The sequence below is a fragment of the Ambystoma mexicanum genome, chromosome 3p, assembly GCF_040938575.1.
Source record: "Ambystoma mexicanum isolate Mex_15411 chromosome 3p, UKY_AmexF1_1, whole genome shotgun sequence".
Classification (NCBI taxonomy): domain Eukaryota; kingdom Metazoa; phylum Chordata; class Amphibia; order Caudata; family Ambystomatidae; genus Ambystoma; species Ambystoma mexicanum.
Genome location: NC_090925.1, coordinates 894,660,414 through 894,680,974, shown reverse-complemented (window position 1 = coordinate 894,680,974; position 20,561 = coordinate 894,660,414). Strand labels below are relative to the sequence as shown.

The 20,561-nt window shown below is 46.5% G+C and overlaps 1 protein-coding gene across 6 annotated transcripts in view; it reads right to left on the bottom strand.

Annotated features, from left to right (window-relative positions):
• The window catches only part of RALGAPB (Ral GTPase activating protein non-catalytic subunit beta), a 2,501,232-nt gene that overhangs the window by 1,054,452 nt on the left and 1,426,219 nt on the right, over window positions 1-20,561 (bottom strand). For all 6 annotated transcript variants that reach the window (XM_069652125.1, XM_069652127.1, XM_069652128.1 and 3 more), the window contains one exon: window positions 18,325-18,454. In XM_069652125.1, coding sequence (XP_069508226.1) covers window positions 18,325-18,454 — 130 coding nt within the window. The remainder of the gene's footprint in view (window positions 1-18,324; window positions 18,455-20,561) is intronic.

The window sequence follows — 20,561 nt, the reverse complement described above, 5'->3', positions numbered from 1 at the left end:
ATGGACCATGAGGGTCGGATAGCCCCACCCGCACACATTACATTAAATCCTTGTGTTAGTACTGTTGCCAGAGGTCCGGAGCCATGATGAATAAAATCAGCAGGAACATTATCCAAGCCCAGAGCTCGGTTACAGCGCTGGCAACCAATAGCCTTTTTTATTTCGTCCACTCAGAACACAATACTTGCCTCAGTGCCCATCCCTTCACTGTGTCCCTGACTGCCACTTGTTCCTTGCCCATCTTCATCGGCCCCTCTCCCTGCACTATACAGAGTTGAAAAATGGTCCATCCATACCTTATCTGATACATTATTGATCGGGTATCCATATTCAATTTATAATAGGGACCTCTCAGGGCAATCTCCCAGAACAGCGACCACCCGCGCTTCCCATGCTTCTTCCTCGATTTCCCTTTTTCTAATGGTCAGGGTTTTCTTATAATGGGATGTAGCACCTATAATGGCCATTCTTGAAGTTCCATTACTCCTTCTTAGAGCCAATAGGAGATTCCTGCTCGCTCTGGTGCATTCAGAGTCAAACCCCTACCCCACTTTCTCTTATCCCCTAACTCTGCCAGGAATGTCCCCATACAATCACAAATTTACTGCCTGCAGTCCCCACTCAAAGATAGTGCCAGAGGCGCAACCCTTCTGCAGAGAGCCTAGTATCCATCATGACAGGAGGGGTAATCCCTCACAGAGCATCTTCTGTGTTATCATGTGTTATCATATTGGCTCACCCCTTAATTCTGCATTAAAGTCACCTCCCAGTACCAGACATACATTACCCATAGAGAGCCCCGTGTCAAGCTCCTCTAGGACATTAGCCAACACACCCAGGCAGTTTCTCCCATGCCGTTTCTGGGGACTATTGTAGAAATTAACTACTAAAAGGTCCAGCTGGCCTGGTCTAAGGATTTTAACCGCCAGTATATATGGCACCAGGATTGTAGCACCTGCACGCTCTCCAGGTGCGTTTTAACCAAAATACATAGCCCACCATAGCTTCTCCCTTGCATATTCCTCTCTGCCAACCTCTGATGAGACACAAAAATGGCAACATTAATCTCATCCTGGGACCATGTTTCTTGGAGAAGTACAACATCTTCTTCACTAAGTGTGGTCTGTGTCTCTCAACAGGCCAGCCTAGTTCTTATTTCGGTCACATTCCAAGACAGTAGCAACAGATCCCCCCCCACCACCACCACCTCTCCCACTTTGGGAGGGCCCAAAGCACGACTTGGTGCCTCCTCTTGACACTGTCCATTGGCCGCACCCGTGGACTGGCATCATTCGATGTCGTCCATATCGGTCAGACAAACAAATTGGTTCCGGACAAGTACAGAGTACGCTACACTGCCCTCCAGGCCAGTCACCCCTGCCACCCTGTGACCCACACCATGTGTGAACTGAGCCACCTCAAAGGGAGTCCGACCTTGACCGAGGGGCACCTTTGAGCGAAAACAACCCATATTCCTAGGTACTGCTCCTCTATTCCCCTGTCCTTGGGGTAAAAAGTTTAGAAGGACCAACCATGCCCTCCAGTTATAGCTGGCGGTGCCCAGGTTAGACTCTACCAAATACTTGGTGACCTGTGCATCTTTAAAGGTTACCACCACACAGTCCCGGCTAACGATTTGGCCATGGAGCCCACCCATGGTACTGTACGGGCCATTAGGATCAGGCGAGGATCTATGGAGCCACCCCGAATATTTGAGTTCACCCACAGAGCTGATTTATTAATCGGGCACCACAGTCTTCAGTACACCCAGTTCCCAGGATTGGTACATTCAATATTACACCCACCAGTGGTAGAGCCTCTGGGGGCAGCTGGAGGGGATGACACTTTGAGTTTACCTTTTACTGTATTGGCAGTGGCACCCCTCTTGTTGTAGATTGGTCCCCACTTTGTGTACTGAAGGGTCTCAAACGCTGGGTAAAGACAGGGGTTGTTCTGACATTGGGGGAGCATGTGCTGGGTCGGAAGATGATTGGAAGAAGCATGTATTTTTAATGAACTGCTAATTCTTGGCTCACAACCTTCTCCCAGTTAACTACCATACCTCTTCCTATTTTAGCAGACTGCCCTGCGGGTAAGCTTCCTATTCCCTAACCAGCCCCCTTCCCCAATGGGTCATAATCCAGGAGTTGTCTGATCTGGGTACTTAATACCTCAACCTCTTTTTTTAATGACCTCACCTGGTCATCCGGGATTAGGAAGGTATTCATGATACCAGTTTTAAAATGTGTCAGAAAATTCATCAGGGGTAGCATCAATTTGTTGTTTAGTTCCTTGGCACTCAACCCTCCAGGCATGCTCTGTGGTTCAACTACAAACAAGGGAGAACTATCATTGGCCTTGTGAAGAACATCATGCGTGTCAGCCTGGTCAGGGACACCCATTACGGTGGGCAAGGAAGGGGTTACTAATACAGCATCAAGGCTAGACTTCAGGCGAGAGACAGCCAATGGACATAGATCGTCTCTCGTCCCAAGTACTGGTCCGAGTGTCTCTTGGGTACTTGCCAGGACGGATTTATGCAAGGTGGCAGGTAATTGCCAATTCTGCCACTGTAATCTGTTCATCTAGTCGTATGACTTTTTGTAACTATGAGTCGAAAGTCGCTGTCCCCCCTGGAACACTGCAACACCACAGGCGCACCCTTGTCCTTGACTTTTCTCTCTTTCTTCTGGCCCTGGGTTGCCAAAAGGCTTGTCAACGCTTTACGCTTCACCATGATTGACACCCCCTATGCCACAATCTCACAGTTTTTCTTCTCTGTCACTCTTGTGGCAATCTTAATTTATCACAGACCAAGTACTAGGGGGTTTTGTGTCAATCCGTATCAACAACAACAATTGGGACGAGAGACTATCCTACAAAGAAGTAGTCTCAGAAAACTCTCCATGGGACGCTAGTAGAATAGCCAATAAGGAGGGGAGCCAAAGAGCAATAAAACACAGCAATACAAAAATAAAAAAATTAAGAGGTACTAGTAATAGTAAATACCCAGGGCCATTTGAGTGCCCAGAGCAAATCAGTGTCTGTGTCTTTAACCGCCAGTATATATGTCAGGGGCACCCCCAACTGGCTTACGGGGCTGCCATAGTTTGTCTCCTCACCCCGTGACATATTAATAAAGTTTAGTTTTTCACCGTCGGCCAAGAGTCCCTTCAAGGCTTTCAGGTTGAACAGTGATTATGTTAAAACAGGATTAATAATCAATACAAATATGATTTTAAAGTAATTAAGAAATTAATTCAATCTGATTGATGAGTTAAAAGGTGATGATGATGTTGGGTAAAATTGATGATAAAAAATGTAAACAAAGAAACACTGTCCAGTTAGCTCACAGAGCAGTCCCGTCAGTTTGCCACCTTGGATATGCGCAAACTGGACAGTCTCTTCAGAATGACAGAATTTAGCGCCTCAGTATAAATACAGGCATCAAAGCACCAAGGGGTCCAAATCCAAGTTCCGCCAGAGTTTGCCAAAATCCACCCGGCCACAGTACCAAACTAACCACCACCAAGCTACACTGAGGAAGAGCAAGCTTGCAGCCCTCGACGTCCGCGGGTGGCAGATTAGCAGGTTGGAGGAGTAACAGAATAGGGGAAAAAAAAACACCAGATTTAAGTGCTCCACCTCGCAGCTTCCCTTTCACTGCTACTATGAGGGGCTTTTGGCTTTTTCTCGGAGCATGGATCAGTTTAAACAGGCAGTAGCAAACTGGGAGGCAGGGAACGCTCGACAGTTTAGGAGGTGCCCAAGTCCGTCCGTCTCTCCATTACCCAAAAATAAAGTTGGAAGTTGCTTTTCCAACTATAAAATCCTGTCTCAAGAGTAATTTTAGCACGACTTCGCAAGCCCAGTAAATCAAAATTTGTGTCATTTGGGGCAAACCAAGAGTTTAGGCCACCTTGATTATAAGGCACTGTGTGCGAGCACAGGTGGCGTTATGCTCTCATGCACTGCGCCAGTGCCAGCGTCATGTCGCTAACCTCACAGCATAGCATGGATGAATGCCCTTGCCTTGCTCGTATTAGGGAGAATTCTCATATCTGTGCTAATTCCCTTCAACATTAGAGACCCCCAGCTCTTTTGCTGGACTTATGACTTTTTAATTTTAACCCTGGAGTGAGTGAGACCCTTTTCTCACTCTCATGTTTTTTTTACCTGATTTGGATTATGCGTTTTCACTGTTTTTGGCATCTGACAAACTCCATAGGGATCTGCATTTTGTATGGTGACACACAGCACCTTCAGGTCAGTGTCACAGAAATCCTTTTAGATTTCTCATAATATTTAACTACCTTTTCTTGTGTGAACTACAGTTCCCCAAGAATAGTAAAGTGAAAAGGACTTTTTTTTGTTACTTTTTTTTTATTACTTTTTTTAATTGAAAAAACTGCAGTTTAAGCACAAGGTTCAAACTTTTGTTTCAATTCTCTTTCACGTCCTTGAAAGAAATCATTCATTCACTCACTCTTCATTAGCCATGTATTAATATTTCACGTTTCACTACACCAGTGAGTAGATCGATCAATTACACCCGAATCCACATAACCTCATGCCATGAATTTTCCTAAGGATCAGTTTTCTAGAGCATTTCCATTAGTTTACAATTGCACAAAAGTGTTTGATGTTGTTCTCAGAGATAATCCTCGACCACCACGCAGTCATGTCATCATCAGTAGGTGCGAAATTCCCAAGATGGAGAGATCGTTGATTGAGAGTTTGTTCGCAATCAATTATTAGGTGTTTTAGAGATTCAACGAACATACAGCAAAAACGGCAAAGATTGTCTTTTTTCTTGATTTGCTATCCATGCCCAGGAATCAAATTTCTTCTTGGCACATTGTGGCCATTTTAAAAGTTCTTGTTTGTTGATATCAGCAGCAGACAGAAATGCCAATAGTTGGCAAAACCATAGATTTAATAGATTTGGGCTCTTAGGGTCGAACTCATTAGTAAAAATTTGATACGCAGTAGTCGGTAAGTCAAGAGACATCTTTCGCATTACGAGATGGATTTCCACACAATTCTGCTATGGAGCGAGTTCAATGACAATTCGTGTCTTAGTATCGTCATAGATGTAGATTCAGGCATTTTTAACACGTGACGCCAGAATCGCCCTTCCAGCATGTGCCAGATTTGATATTTGATGTTCCAACCTGCCTCTGCACCAAAAATGACAGGAAAAACTTTTTGCAGGTAGAAGGTCAGGACGGGTGCCATAGAAAATTTGCAATAGTTTTTGTTGATCTTGGCTCCTTGAAGGGCAAGCTACGTAATCTTAGATTTTAATTCCATGACCCAGTGATGTTCGCCTAAATACATTATGGAGGTCACTGAGGAAAGGCATTCACCCGCAACAGACCACCTGAAGGATTTATCCTTCTTGTTGCTCAGGCTGCCATTTGACAAAATTTTTGTTTTCGATGCATTTATTGTGAGTTTGTTATGGCCAAGTATTCATGTAAACTCGTAAGAGAGCGCTGGAGTCCGATTTGTGTTCTATCCATCAGAAGCAGGTCGTCTGCATAGATGATACATTTTAGTGGGACATGATTTATCTTGGGCGAAAAACAGTGGACCTGATCCAGATGTATAGGCAAATCTGGCAAGAACATTTTGAACAGCTCGGCGGCAAGAGGGCACCCTTGTTTGACACCCTTTGCCGTTGGTATGATGTCTAATAATTCGCCACATTTGTTGAGTCTTACACGAATCGAAGTGTTTGCATGAACGGCCATGATGGGATCAAGGATATTTGCCGGGCAATTCCACTTTGACAGTTTTGCCTAAAGAAGTCCTCGATTTAAAATGTCAAAGGCCTGCTTCATATCAATAAAAGCAAGATGAAGTTTACTATTTGCTTTCAGTGCTTCAAGTTTCAGAACGGTGAGAATCAGTAAATTGACATCAACACCAACACCCTTCGTGAAGCCATCCGGAATCAAGGACTCTTGGGCCCAGTGTGCGAGTCTCTGTCGCAGGTTTGAGCCAAAGATCTTGTCAATAGTAGCAAGAGGGGCAATTGGGCGATAGACGCCAAGATCGTCCCAATTGCCTTTCTTGTGAATAGGAGCCACAATTGCCGTGGACCATGACTCAGGAAGTTGTTTTGACAATGCAATGTTTGAAAACAGCTTTCTAATAAAGTGAGCCCAATCATTAGTGTTTTTTAGCATCACATTCGTAATGAAGTCAGGCCCAGCGGCACGCAAGTTTTTTTAATGCCTTAATGGCTCGTTCTATGTCATCATGTGACATTTCCACTGCCCAAGGGAATGTCCACCGAGTTGATCATGACCAATGGCTCTATAAGGGGTTTCATGAATACCATAGAAAAGTGAGTTGCCCAAGCAGCACCTGAGATTGTGTTTGAAGGAGCAGATGAGCATTTAGTATGGTCCATATTCAATATCTGCCAAATTTTGCGTATGTTTTTTGTCACAAATAGGTTCATCATCAATTTGGCACGATCTTGGTAAATATTGATGGCATGTGATTTTGCCCAATTGCGATAACGTGTCCTAATTTTTACTGCTTCAGGCACGTCTATTCTAGGCAGTTTTTTTTTTGATGAGCCTCAAGTCTTTTCTCAGGGCTTTCTTCGCTTCGTGCATAACAATGCTATATAAATGTTTATGGGAACACCCACTGTGTATAGACTGATTTGTGTCAATGATATAGTCGGTTAACAGCGGGGTATAGTCGATTCCATACGTAGAAGATTTCTAGAGACCCATATATAGTCAAGAATACTATGAGTGGTCTCACAATGCCACATTGGTTGTGCCGGGACATCCCCTTTAACCGAGCCATTTAGCATTATACAGTCACGTGTGTTCATGGCACCGGACAAAATCTGACCTCTGACAGCCACCGCATTCACAGGCAGACACCTATACGACTGAGAATTCTGATCAAACTGGAACCAGGAGCAGTTTAAGTCTCTGCAGCAGATGATTGATAAGTTGTTATAGGCAAGAGTTGCCTCGTCAATTAAATGAGTGATGGCATTTACGAATGCTTTGGTGCTGATTTTTGCAGGATTCCAATACCCGTTGATGATCAAAAGATATTTCCGGGATTGAATGCTTTTGTCCATAGTATGGATGATTGTACCTTGCACAAACGGGTTGGGATTTACCGAAACTGGAGAAGACCATCTTTGGGTTATTCTTACCATTGTTAATAGGCCTGAACGTGGACGACCTTTAACATTTTTTTCAGCTGGATTAAGCAGAGATGTAAAGGCATCACGAATCAGGGCGTCACGTAACCATATTTCCTGGAAACAGATTACAAACACGTTGTCCAGAGAGGCCTCAAAATCGTTAAATAAGTGTTTGAATCCACGTGTGTTCCAGGATAAGATGGTATATTGGCACTCCTGCGCCTTCAATCATGGCTAGTGTTGAGCCCATCGCCTGTTGGAATTAGCTTTTTTGGCTGATGAGAGGCCTTGTGTTTTCAATGCTTGACTTGGATTCTGAGCACTGCTCAATGTTTTCCGCAGAAGTGCAGAATCAACCTGCACTCATTGTTTTTGTTTCGCTTCAACTGACTTATTTAGCGAAGGCAGACTCGCCTGGTCAGGTTCAACCAGTATCTCAAAGCCTAAGAACAGAAGGTCATCGACAGACCTCAGTAAAGTACTCCGAACTCAGGCAGTCTCGACATGTAGAAGCACTTGGTCAGAAGGCATATTCGACAATCTTTATATCATCAGAGTCGATCGTACGAAGCGAAGGAACGCACTTGAATAACTTCAAGACGTTCATTCGATTTAAGATTAAATCATCGTCGTCACCTTGTATGTTCCGCAGGCGTAATTTACAAGTGTGAGGCAAAACTTTACTGAGTTGGGACTCGTGAACCCTCATTTTAAAGTGTACGCGCTGATTGCGTTGATTCGAAGTAAATTTTGGAGATAGGCATGGGCCAACAGGTGAGGTTGAATAGCTGTTGTCTGTTGCAGCTGTGTTTCTTTGGGCCCCATCAGCTGTCCTCTTCAAAGTTTCTTGAGTAGCATCATTTGGCATCTGGATATTTGCCGTTCGCTGGGCTGGTTCATAAGAACTAAGGACTGTAGATGCATCGTGAACACTTGCTTGGTCATCATGAAGCGAATAAGTAGATAAATCGCATAAGTTGATTGAAGAAGACGCAGATATTGAGGCAGATGAATCCTCATAAGAGATTATTCGTCTGTGTTTGTGCAAAGGTTTTGACTTGCCTTCGCGAGTAAGGGACAAGGAGGCATCCTTGGAAACATGAACTGAAGTTTTGGCTTTTACACTGATGTCACAGTTAAACAGACTGAGTCTAGGAGGTGAAGATAGATTCCTTATGAATTTATTGGCATTTGCATGGCCAGACGTCAAGCCTTTCTTCATCAATTATCGTACACAGACATTACCCGTAGTTGCTTTTACAGGTACAGCAGATTTTGCAGTCGCTTGACCACAACTGGCTTAGCAGCGCCGGTGAAGATGCCAAATGACGAAAAATGCTTCTCAGGAATGACAGTTGGCACTTGATTTTGAGCTTGGGTGTCAGAACAGCTGACATCTACAACCAAGCCAGCATTGTTGTTTCTGAATTAATCTGACCCACATGAGGTGGTATCTCCTGTACCTGCATGTTTAAGGTTGAGACTAGTCCAGGTGTGTCTCGGGGCGAAACAAGTGCACTTGAGTCAACATTTCTTACAGTCTTGCATGAGCTTGAACAGGGCGAAGATCTAGTGTTATGGCGCATCCATTTGACAGCGTCTCACAGCCCCTCCGCTAAACTGTCATTTTGACAATGATGGCGAGCAGCCAAATCACACAACCGTTGCTGCCATTGCACTGTTAGGTCTGCTTCGGATTGAATGTGTTGCTTTAGAAAGATCTTAAATTTGTTGATTTGCTCAATTTTTGTAGTCAGGTTAATCAACATGGCTCCTTGATCGCAAACCGCTTCATTTAGCAATTCGTAGAGTTTCACAAATGGAATCATGGCTAACGACAAGGCGGCCAGGACATTATTATGAATTTGAGTGGAGGCAGCAGCAGATAGGCTAGACTTTGCAGTTGCGTTAGAAGGATTATCAGCTTCCATGACAAAGCGATTTGAGGCATCTTCGTTTGACAAATGAGACATAGGCATGTTTCCATGACTATGAGGGAAAACAGGTCTTTTCGAGCCGCTTTTGCAGGCACTCAACATCGGCGTACTTGTAGTGCCCTTTGAAGGTTCAGAGTGTTGACAGAGCAATGACGACCGAGACAGTCGTGTTGGCGTCAGCACAGTTGTTGGAATTAGAGCAGACAGGATGTAACTCTGCGGACAGGAGCCGCGGTACCCGGTCAGATTTTGTTGGGGGTACATCGTGTTCACCCAGGGTAATGTTGCAGGGAAATTGGACAATCCCTTTGACAATCCCTTCGTCCTTTATCGAGGTCCTTCATCATTCTTCTCGGGGAAATTCCATCTTGAATTTCACTTGAAACGGGCAGGGAAGACAATGTAGAAATGTTGTGAGCAGAACTTGGCGACTTCTGGAGACTCCCAGGCATGTCAGTGGAGGTTCTAGATGGAATCGCCAGAGGCCGGAAACTCCATTAAGCTGTGTATGCGGTGAACCTGTCACTATAATATTGTCCGTACAGGAACTCGCTGGAGACACACATTGAAGAGGCCCCTCACGCACTGGAAGCAGTGTACCACTGGTGCATGTAGGAGTGTTTTGATCCATTGAATTGAGGAAGGGATCAATGTTCGGGACAGTCATTAGATCCGCATCAGTAATGTCAAACGGCGAAAAATAGAGCTCCGAAGTATCGGCGCTGGTGAGGATCATTCATACATCATGCATTGGATTGGGAGCCGGTTCAAGGTTTGTTATGGAGAGGAGCGCGGTTAAAGGCTGTATTGTGGACACAGGTTCATCGGAAATCAAAGTGCCACTGTGATTGTGACGTGCGCTCTCGCTAACAAGAGAGTTTACTGCTCCCATATGCGGGAAAACCAACGCAGCAGATGCTGTTGTATCTGGACTTGTAGCAGTAGCAACAGAGATAATCATCGGCAAGGTGACAGTTTGTTTGTGTACCTTGCCGTAGTTCATTCCCAGCTGTTTGGCAGCCGTCCAAGGATTTATCATACGGCACTGCTGAAGTGTTTTATGCCATGTTCGGGGGCCAGACTTGAGTGAGTCAGCCATGGCTCGCTGCGGTCTGATGCAGACTGGACAGACTGGGACCCAGTGCCAGGCTCCGTGCCACGCTCTGTGCAGGAAATGAGCTTTTATTGAAATCAACTGTAGAAACAGAAACAGGACAGAATCACTCCACGTAGCTGCAGCTCCTCAGAGAACAAAGAGTACTGGGCAGACTGGGACTCAGTGCCTTTACCTACCTTTTCTCTTTGTAGGTCCAGCACATAGCATCTTATGTGTAGTGCTCGGGGGCTACCTAGTAACCCCTTATTTTACATTCTCATGCAACATTTTTATGTTACCCTCACTTCTTTAAATGGCTAGTACAGCCCCCATGGGTGACCATTTTGTCAAAATGGCCCCGGTTGTCTTTTTTTCACCATTTTCTGTTTGGGAGGTCTTTCTTGGCTCCAGTGTGTCTGGAAGGGCAGGATGTGAGGGAGGTTCCCGAAACGCCCCTGTCCTTTGTCTCTAGGAATGCCTGAATGCAACTAGTCTTGATTGACAGCCTAGGCTGTGCATGAATAGAAGAAAGCTGCTTAAAAGGCGAGGGTTTTGGGACCAGAGGCAGAGTGGACCACTGGTAGAAACACCTGGTGAAGAAACCGTGAACCTTTGAGTTCACAGGTGAAGTACTGCTGCTGTGCTCAACTCCTTTTTCACCTCGACAGAGACGGAACGACTACTCCACTTGGGTTAGTGGTACCAACTAACACTGAGACGTACTCCACTGGACCATCTTCCCCGACTTCTTCACTGCTGTAAGAACCGAATGCCAGGGGTCAAGTAGGCCGTAGTCGAGTGAAACGTCTGATGCGATAACTAATCCGGTTAGAAGTTTCAGGAGTCTCCTAAGGCTAAGGACCCTCCAGAACCAGGTCGACCAGATCTCAAATCCCCTTACCAGAGTTCAGGACCCAAGCAGTGAAGGAAGCCCAACCGGTATTGGAGATCTGCGACAGTGCTGTTTGCTAAGGGCTTAAACCGCAAAGTGACACTGAACCAAAAAGAGCCCGTCGCTGCAGACACCTCCCGAGGCCCACCACAGGAGCCCTCCAGATGTCCTCCTTCTTGTCCCCACGTCTGAGGCTGAGGAGCACGGGGTCTGCACTGCTGTAGCAAGACAGAATCCAGCTGCACCACTCTTCTTCAAACCAGAGGTACTGTTTAGGCTTGGGGTACTTACCTCATTGCGTTTTAGCTGTGCTTTTCTCATTTGGGAATTGCAGTGGCTCACCTTTTAGAGTTGATCCCAACTCTCTATTCACAGGTTTAACAGCTTGTGACCCTACAAGTGATTTTTATACAAAATCTCTAGCTTTGTGCAAGACTTTGATGTAAGAAGTGCCTAAGATCCATAGACTGTGCTCTAATTGACTTTGATACTGTGTATCCCTCACAGGTGGCATCTTAGTGTATACTGTTACGCTGGGAATGGCTTATCTAGATTTCACATATACTAAGAACCTGTTTAACCTTTTTCCTCCCCCAACCTTTCCTTTCTGCAACCTCAGAATCTGCAAAGTATAACCAGTGTGATATATAAATGCCATTATTGTCCTTATAATTGAAGTCACCTGAGGGTGTAAGAATTGTGTAAGAAGCATAGCCAAAGATTATCCACTGACATATATTTACATTGTTACACACATTTCTTTTTTAAAGATGCTTATTTAAAAATTGATTTTAATTAACTAAATAACTATAAGAGAAACCTTGAGTGTAAGTGTTACTTGGCTACTTGTATTTACAGATTTCATTTGTACAGCTCTACAGCTCACATTTACCCCTCTTGAGATAGGCCTGGCTGCTCAGTCATACTACCAACTTGTGTAGTACAGACCTATACTAAAATGTTACCTAATACCAAGCAGATACGTGTTGTATAGTTTCACACAATGTGACTGCATCGATTCTTACCAAACACCTTGTGGTCACTTTTCTTTTCAACAGCACGGCCAGTCACGGACAGCGGCACCCTTTCCCATGGGAGACTTCACCGCAAGCATGACCGTGCAGAGTTTTAACCCTTCCTCTTCCTCGCCAGGATGTAGTACTCGTCCCAACGGTTGGAAGTGGTCTGCTCTCTGCAGAAGGCACCAGGGAAGGTAGCTGGCCATGTGCAGCATCTCAGGGTGCCATGTTCTCTGGCCCCAGTATGAAGCAACAAAGATCAATATGGGATAACAGGCGTAGCCTTATGAGAACCAGCGGTATGACAAGGATCAGCAGGAACGTATAGAGCAGGCCGAAGTCCCACCTGACTGGCGAAGTGTACCTCAGGGCCCCCCAGCGTGGAAATTCCCTCGAGCAGAACCACCTCTACTTCCTGTTCACAGTGGAAGCAAAGGGATGCATCTGAAGAGTCCCCCAACAAGAGCTCCCACGTGTGGGAGGTCGAAGTCTGTCTGCTCATGGTATCTGCAATCATGTTCCCCCTGTTTGCTAGGTGAGCTTTTGTTTGAGACACGCTGTTCTCTAGAGCCCAGAACCCCAAAACCAGTTGCGCAAATATTCCGAACAGAGGCAAGGAGCTCACAGCAACTAGTTTGTTGCGGTAGTGCTTGGCAACTGTGTTGTCCATCAGGACCAACACATTCTTGCCCTGTACCGAAAGGAGGAAAGTCACCAGACCCAGCTCTTAAAGAATATTGATGCATTCTCAGCTTTACAAAGGAGGCCACAGGTCACTCACCATCATGTCTTGTAAGCAAGTGCCCCAGCCTTTCAGGGACATGTCCATGACCAGGGTCAGTTGGATCCGGGGTTGTCTAATCAAGGCCCCTCTTAGAAGGCTGTTTCTCTGGAACCACCATTTCGGGTCTCTGGACACTTGCTGTGACCTGGAGAAGATCTGAGGTGCAACCCTGCAACTGTGACCATTGACAACTGAGAAGCCACTGTAAAGACCTAATACGCAGCCAGGCTTCTCGCACCACAATACAGGAGGCCATAATACAGAGCAAGCTCATAAAAGCCGAGTCCAGACCCTTTTCCTCGATTGAAAGACCCACACTATCTTGGAGATGTTCGTCACTTGATCCTCAGGCAGGGAGGCCCAGGAGTGCGTGCTCGGACGAGCCAGTCGCCCAGATAGAGAAAGACATGGATGCCCTGCCTTCTGAAGTGAGTTGCTTCTACAGCCAGCAGCTTTGTGAATTTTCGCTGGGCGCTGAAGAAAGGCAGGAGCTTGAATTAGTAGTGGCAGTTCCCGACACCTGTCTTTAATGCCTTAGTGAGGGACAATACGCAGGACTGCGTATAGTGCAAGATGATGCACCCGAAGGTGCTTCGTTATTGGGCAGCGAAACAGTTCACCTTCCTGCATAAGGAAAAAGGTGGCACGCAGACTCGTTCGAGGTCGCCTTGCACTGGTTGCCAGTCTGGAAGGACAAGAAGAAAAATAAGCACTCTGAGTTCTCATTCACCTGGCAGATCTTTAGGCACCTGAGGCACTTCCTGTGCTTCCTGTGGATGAGCACATGGAAGCAGGCATACGGGAAATCCAGGGAGACCAGCCAATCCTGTAGATTTAGGGCTTGAAGAATCTGTGCTAGCATGACCATCTAGAACTCGTCCTTGCTTACTTGCATGTTCAAGAGCCTCAGATTTAGGATGGGATGTAGACCACAGTCCTTCTTTGGCACCAGAAAAAAATGGAATACCAACCATTGCCTCGTTTCAGGTGGGGTACTGAATCTATGACCCTTTTTGCAAGAAGCTGATGAACCTCCTTCAGAAGAAAAGGGTCTTGTGGCAGGAACTGGTTGGCCAGTGGATGGTCGGGAGGGTATTGTGCAAAAGGGAGCCAGTATCCCTGGTGAACGAACGATATGCAAGACCCAGGCATTGGAAGATGTAAGGATCCACTCCTTGCCGAACTGGGATATTCGGTCTCACACAGGGAAAGGATGGTGGAAATCCCCTTCATATGGTCTTTGAACTGGGGGCTGCTGCAGAAGTTGACATATCTTCCCTAGGAGCACCTCTTCCCTGACCCCTGTTGGGGTATTGTTGGCCCCTTCATGTTTGTGGGAGCTTGACCTCTGTGGGCATATGAAATAAAGGGGCAAAAACCACTGGCCCTACCATTGGGGGTGGCAGGCTGTTGCTGACAGATGGCCAGGCCTAAAGATTTTCCAATCGCCTTTGAAGCTTGGAATATCTGTAGAGATTCATCAACCTTCATATCAGAGAAATTGTTGCCTTCAACATCCAGGGAGAAAACGAGTCGCTCCGAGCCAAGAGTATCTCCACAGCACTGTCCCGGTGGCCATAGTCCTGGCCACACACTAAGCAGGCTAGACTGGAGGATTTAGGGAGAAAGCCTCCTTGACATCCTACACCAAGGCATTAAAAACATCCCTAATGCCGCCTCCGAAACGACTGACCAAAGTCCAAATGAAAATGCGGGAAGGACACAGCTGGAGTTAATAGATCTCAGGCCAAGGCATGCCGATCCAAAAACCTTTCTCCCTGTGCATCCAACATCCGTTCCGTGGAGAAAGATGTGTTGAGGCCTGGACAACCGGGTTTTCAGGGAATACGTGGGTGGACAGGAACAGCGGGATCAAGGGTGCTGCCCTGTGCTTCTTGGCTAGTTCTCTGTCAATCGGCAGAACTGAGTCTGGCTTAGACCAATGGTCAAGGACCGGTGCTTCTAATCCCAAGATATTAACCAATTTATCAGGCACCAAAAAGCAGCCAATGGCTTACTTGGGAGTGGGAACACGGAGCATTTGAAGTCCTGGGAAGGTGTGCAAAGCACTTGCATACGGAAGATCAGAAGCAAGATCCACCAAATGACCTTCCTCTCCATTAAAAATCCTCTAGGAAGTTGCCAACCTCCCTCTGATGTAGAGGCTCCAATGCAAAGGGAATGGGGCCCCCATCCTCATAATCAATATCCGTACATCCCGGATCTGAATGCACCTCTATAGAATGGAGTGTATGGCTAGAAACTCCAGCATCACCAGCGTCTGGGGGCGCTGTGGAGGCTAATGTCGAGGCAGAAGGACATACAGCCCAATAGGAGTGGTGAACCTTGAGACCGGATCTTATCAGACTTCAGAGCGGCTGAGTCCAAGAGTGAACAGTCATGTGCCTTTGCAGCGTCTGTACCGGCTTGTCCAAGAGCGGTGGGCTCCAATGGGCCTGAGGGCCGAATCAGTCAGCAAAGGGACAGAAGGCTCCAATGCTGCGGCATTGGCAATGATGTTGAGCATCTTAAACTGGAAGGTCTCCCATTTTTCAGGAGTAGAGAATTCTGTAGGTTATTGTCCCCCAGGCCTTCTAGGGAGTACATGGAATGGTGGCTCCTTTACTTGAAAGAGAAAGAATGACAATGCTTAGAAGATCCGCCGGGTAAACAAGACCTCTTGCAGTGCTTCTTTTTCTTCTTACCCTTACAGACTCAGGAGCGTTCCTCAGTTTGATGCTCAGCACCAAGCGACATGGAACGAGTCTGCTTGTCACACTTTTCCATAAGTAGGAATGTGAACAGTTTTGCTTCCAGTTAGTAAAGATTTCTATTTAGGCAATGTTCCCTCTATATTCTATTGACTCTGCCTGTTATATTCGCCTGCCATGTCTCCTTCAACATATGTCTGTTTCGCTCAATTATCCGTGGGGTCTTCAACCCCTCTTCACTGGTTTCCCTTTTAAATGCTTTCAGGGTTCACTTGCTTCGTTTCGTTTTCACACTGTTTCTGTGTGCTGTGCAGTCTACGCTACAAAGCACCCAAGTGTCCCACTTCCTTTGTTTCGGCTCACCAGTCTCTTGAGACGGCATCAGCATTCGCAGCGTTCCTCGCTTCATTCGCCGGGGAACCTCAGCTTGCTGATGGCGTCCTGCGTCAGCCCTTCGTTGCCCGCTTCACTTTGGCCTCCGCGCAGCCTCTCCTGCTGCAGGCTCTTGGGTGGCATACCTTCCTTGCAGATTCTTGCGACAGCGCAAACAACCTTTGGCCTGCTTCCTGCTCTGGCTGTCATCTGCTTTGTTCCCAAACCACGTCAGGTAAAGTGGATCTGCTTCCCTTAGATTTCCATCTTTGTGGTGCCAGGCTTTTGAATGTCCTGGTACCTATCGGATACTTCCAATGACTAGTGAGCGTCTCCAGTACAGTGCTCTGCATTACTCCTGCAATCTTTCTTGTCTCAGTCTTTCCATAAGGAGAATGGAAAAAAGCATCATAGTCCGAACCCGTTCCGCCACTTAGTACTATGTCACAGTATGAAATACAGGTTGGGTTATCTAAAGAGTGAATGTCATAGCCTGAATGGAAAGGAGGCTACCAGGTTCCTGCCAGTGAGTCTCCTTCCCCTCATGATGTTTGTATCCGCCCCCATATGATCCTTCTTCAAGCAGCCACCCCAGAGTCAGGAACAGGTAGCAGCTGTGTTTCCCTGGCCATATGGGAACAGTTTCCCCAGAGAGGGAGTGGTGGCATCACTAGATTCACCACAGTGTCTAAAGACAAGCTGTTGACAGCAGATACATTTTGACATTATATTTAGTGTGCACATTTACGTTTACTGCATCTGGCTATTTAATGTGGTTAGTGCCCTAAAATGGCTGTGCCACGATTGTCCTTTGGCCATATGGTTTTCTTCGTGCCTTCTCAGGTCAGGAAATGTCATATAAGGTCATGCACTTGCCTGGAAAAGTCTCTCAGTCTCTCTGTCTCTCTCTCTCAGTCTCTCTCTCTCCCTCAGTCTCTCTCTCTCAGTCTCTCTCTCTCTCTCTCTCTCTCTCTCTCTCTCTCTCTCTCTCTCTCTCTCTCTCTCTCTCTCTCTCTCTCTCTCTCTCTCTCTCTCTCTCTCTCATTGGGTGAGACTGTTTGGTCCCACTGCACATCTGTGGTGTCAGTGTTTGGGTGTGTGGCATGAGTGAAAACCACAGTGGTGCCCGAGTGGACCACTGCTGGCTGTTTGAATGGTGCAGATCCTTACCATTGGTGGGTATGGACTTGCTTCCAGCCAGTATTTAAGGTAAGAAGAGGAGTACTGCAGCCATTTCTTCAGATCAGCATTGGAGCCAAGTATCCTGTGTAGAAGAGCAGCTGACTGACGATCCGTGGATGTCTCCCGAAGAGGCCTGGCATTGCTTCCTGTGTTTCACCCGGTGACGCCCTGCTGGACTACCTGATCTGCGAAGCCCTGAGCGGTGCTTCAACCCTTGTACTGGTGGAACCCACCAGTCTCAACGCTTTTTTGAGGATCCAGCCATCCTGTGCCTTTGAAATTGTCCTTTGACCACCCAGTGGAGGATTGGGCTACCTCGGTAGAAGGTGCATTTCTTCTAGGCAAAGTGTTGCACTCTTCTCCTGTAATGAATGGAAGAATTCTTGCACCTGCATCTCTTGGACATCTCCTATTGGATCCAATGTCAGGAAAACATACCGCCAGCAACCCCCAGTCGACAAAATCTAGTCACCTGAGAAAATCTGAGTGAGCGAGCTAAGTAATTGCAACATATTCCCCTCGCCCTCTACTCCGTAGAATAAACCTTAGAATAAACATTGGTTATTCCATTCCATAACTTTTGGATCGTCGTATCTAAAAGCTTGCATCTGAAAGATAGGAATAATATTTTACATACCTATAACAGGTTGAAAATCCTCTGGAACATTTTCACCACCACAAGAACTCTTCCTACATCTAACCCCTCTGCTAAGGAGATTCTTTGTAACTTTTGGTCACAAGGCCCCATACATCATAGGGATTGGGGCATAAGCGGCAAAAATTCAAAAGACAAAGCAGTGTTCCTGAAGTGTGCAGAGCGTGCAGGAAAAAGGAACTAAGTCACATGGTGGGGTGCAGCGTCTCAATATATAATGCACCAGACGTCATAGCTGAAGCGGGGAGCGTGGAGGTGTCTGGCAGAACAGTGCTGAACCCCCTTTTGGCAGAAAAGTTTCAAAAGACCAGCTGTGCAGGGAGATAGATAGCAAAGACTAGGAATCTGTGGGAGGAAAGGATCCATTAGAAAGCAAAATATGTTGAGCAGATGAATACCCATTCACCCTTAGACTCACACACTAAACAGGGAGCTTTATTTGATATCAATTCTTTAATCAAAAATGATGTTTACTTTTTTGTTTGCTTACCATAATCTCTCAAAAGTGCTTGAGCTGGTCTTTCACTATCAGGAGTAGTTGGCTCGTTACTTCCTCCACTTGCTGTACTAATACCACTGTTAGTACGACTGTGAGTTTTCTCAATATTTTCTCCACCACTCTGAAATTGTCAACATACTTGCATGAGAAAAAAGAAAAGTACTGATCATTTTTGCACTGTAAGAAAATAAAGAAACACTAGGAAATGCACCACTGAACCAAATGGAAAATAGATGTAAAAAGCATCTATGTTCAGACTCAATGTCGGAGATCAAGGTAATGGTAGTCAGTGTACAAGTACATTGCTCTGAATCAGACTTGTGACAAAACAAAATATAAAAGTAGTTCTGTGTACATTCTTCCATACCCTACAGGCATAAGGGCCCTTAAACAAGTTTCATGAATAAAAAAAAAAAATTGAAGAAAGGATTTGCATGTGTACTACATTTACAGAGTTAATAGCTGCAGATTAATCCAGGACAGGCAGCTGGCGGGTAGCTGAAACACCAAGGAGTTCGTTTTTGAATGGGGGTGTAACGTTAATGGAAGGTGTAAAAACATTTTACAGCAACCGGACGGTGTGGAGGAGCCAACGCCGGCTTGGACTTGAAATGAGGAAGCGCTCTGTGTCCAGTACATGTTGGTGCCAGGGGGAAGAAGGCGGCTACAAGGGAGATTACTACAGAGCACAAGCATTAGGGGAACTCCGGTTTGGAGGAGTATCAGTGGAGGGCCCTGGGCTGAGCAGACACCAGCAAACGCAAAAGAGTGGAATGTTGGAGGGCCTGGCAGCCATTTCCCTGTGGACACCAGTGCTGTGGAACTAAGAGCTGGAAGGCATGGGAACCAACAGACTTTGTGGGGTGGGGCAGGCCTTGCAGAGGTTCAAGTAGGCACCAAAGAGGGCCACAAGGGAGCAACAGGCTACAAAAGTGAAGGAGATGGCTGAAGGGAGCACCCACCTGGCAACAAAGGAAATTATATTGAATTATATTGAATGTTGGGCACAGCGTGGTTTCGCAGAGAGCTAGGAGACAAGCCTGCAATCCCATGCTGCATACATTAATGCATATGGCAATACCCTACTATGTACCCCCGCTCTGATCCCCCTTAGCGCTAACTGCATCAACACACCAGAAGCCCCACATAGCCTCTTCCCTCCCGCCAAAACCACTTCCCGATCCTCCTTGCAGCATCCGCCACAGTTTAGCTCCAGAAGGTCTAACTCAACTTTAAGCCTTTCTCCCTCCGATGCCCGTCGGCACACGTACAGAGCACTTACGCAGCTACACTTCCACATAGGGCTACCGACTAGCGCTGCTCAACCAGCCAACATAAGCACTCCCTCTCACCCACATACGGAGGCCCATCTATTTGCCATGTCAAGCAGGCTCCGCGCCTCACCATTGTTCACCCTGCCTCCCCCAACACTTTCTTACTACCTCTCTTTAACGGCTCTGATCACAAGCAAAGTAGCCCACAACAAGGCATGCTGCCAAGCACGCCCCCTGTGCACAACCTACCACCACCCACCCCTTTTCCTACCTACCTTGAAGGAGATGTTCCTCCAACCTGACCCACAAGCAGGGCCTCCCCTCTCACTAGCTCCCAGCATCAAATGCCATCTCAAATACCTGAAACTAATGCTACTTTGCACCCCCGCCAGCACAGATATGTGCACAACCACCATACAGCTCGCAAGCAAGAGGCCCACCCTGCTACACTGCCTCACCACCACTCTGCCTCTCCGTCCCGTCAATACACAGTACTTAGCCCAATAGAATGCCACAGGCAACACCAAGAAGGCCAAGCCCTCGGATTGCCCCCTCACCAACCTAGACCCCCTACACTGAAAACTCAGCCAAAACCCAAAAACGCCATAATACTACCTGCTAAAACTAATCTCCCGAATAAGCATGCCTATGCCCATGCTACAGAGGAATGTTCTCCAGACTTGCGAAAAAGTCGATCTCTGGAAAGCCCCATTCCGCGAAGACGTTGGAGACGTCTTCGTGTAATTGCCATTCATACTCTGTGGGTAAAGGGAAGTCACTGCTGAACACGTCTGCTAGACAATTTGCGTTCCCCTGGAACTTGTTGAGACAGGAGGAGCATCTTGTGTTTGAGAGCCCACTTCCAAATGTTCTGGGAAAGTTTGAATAGCCATGGAGAGTGTGTGCCCCCCTGTTTGTTCAGGTAATACATGGCCATGGTACTGTCTGTGAGGA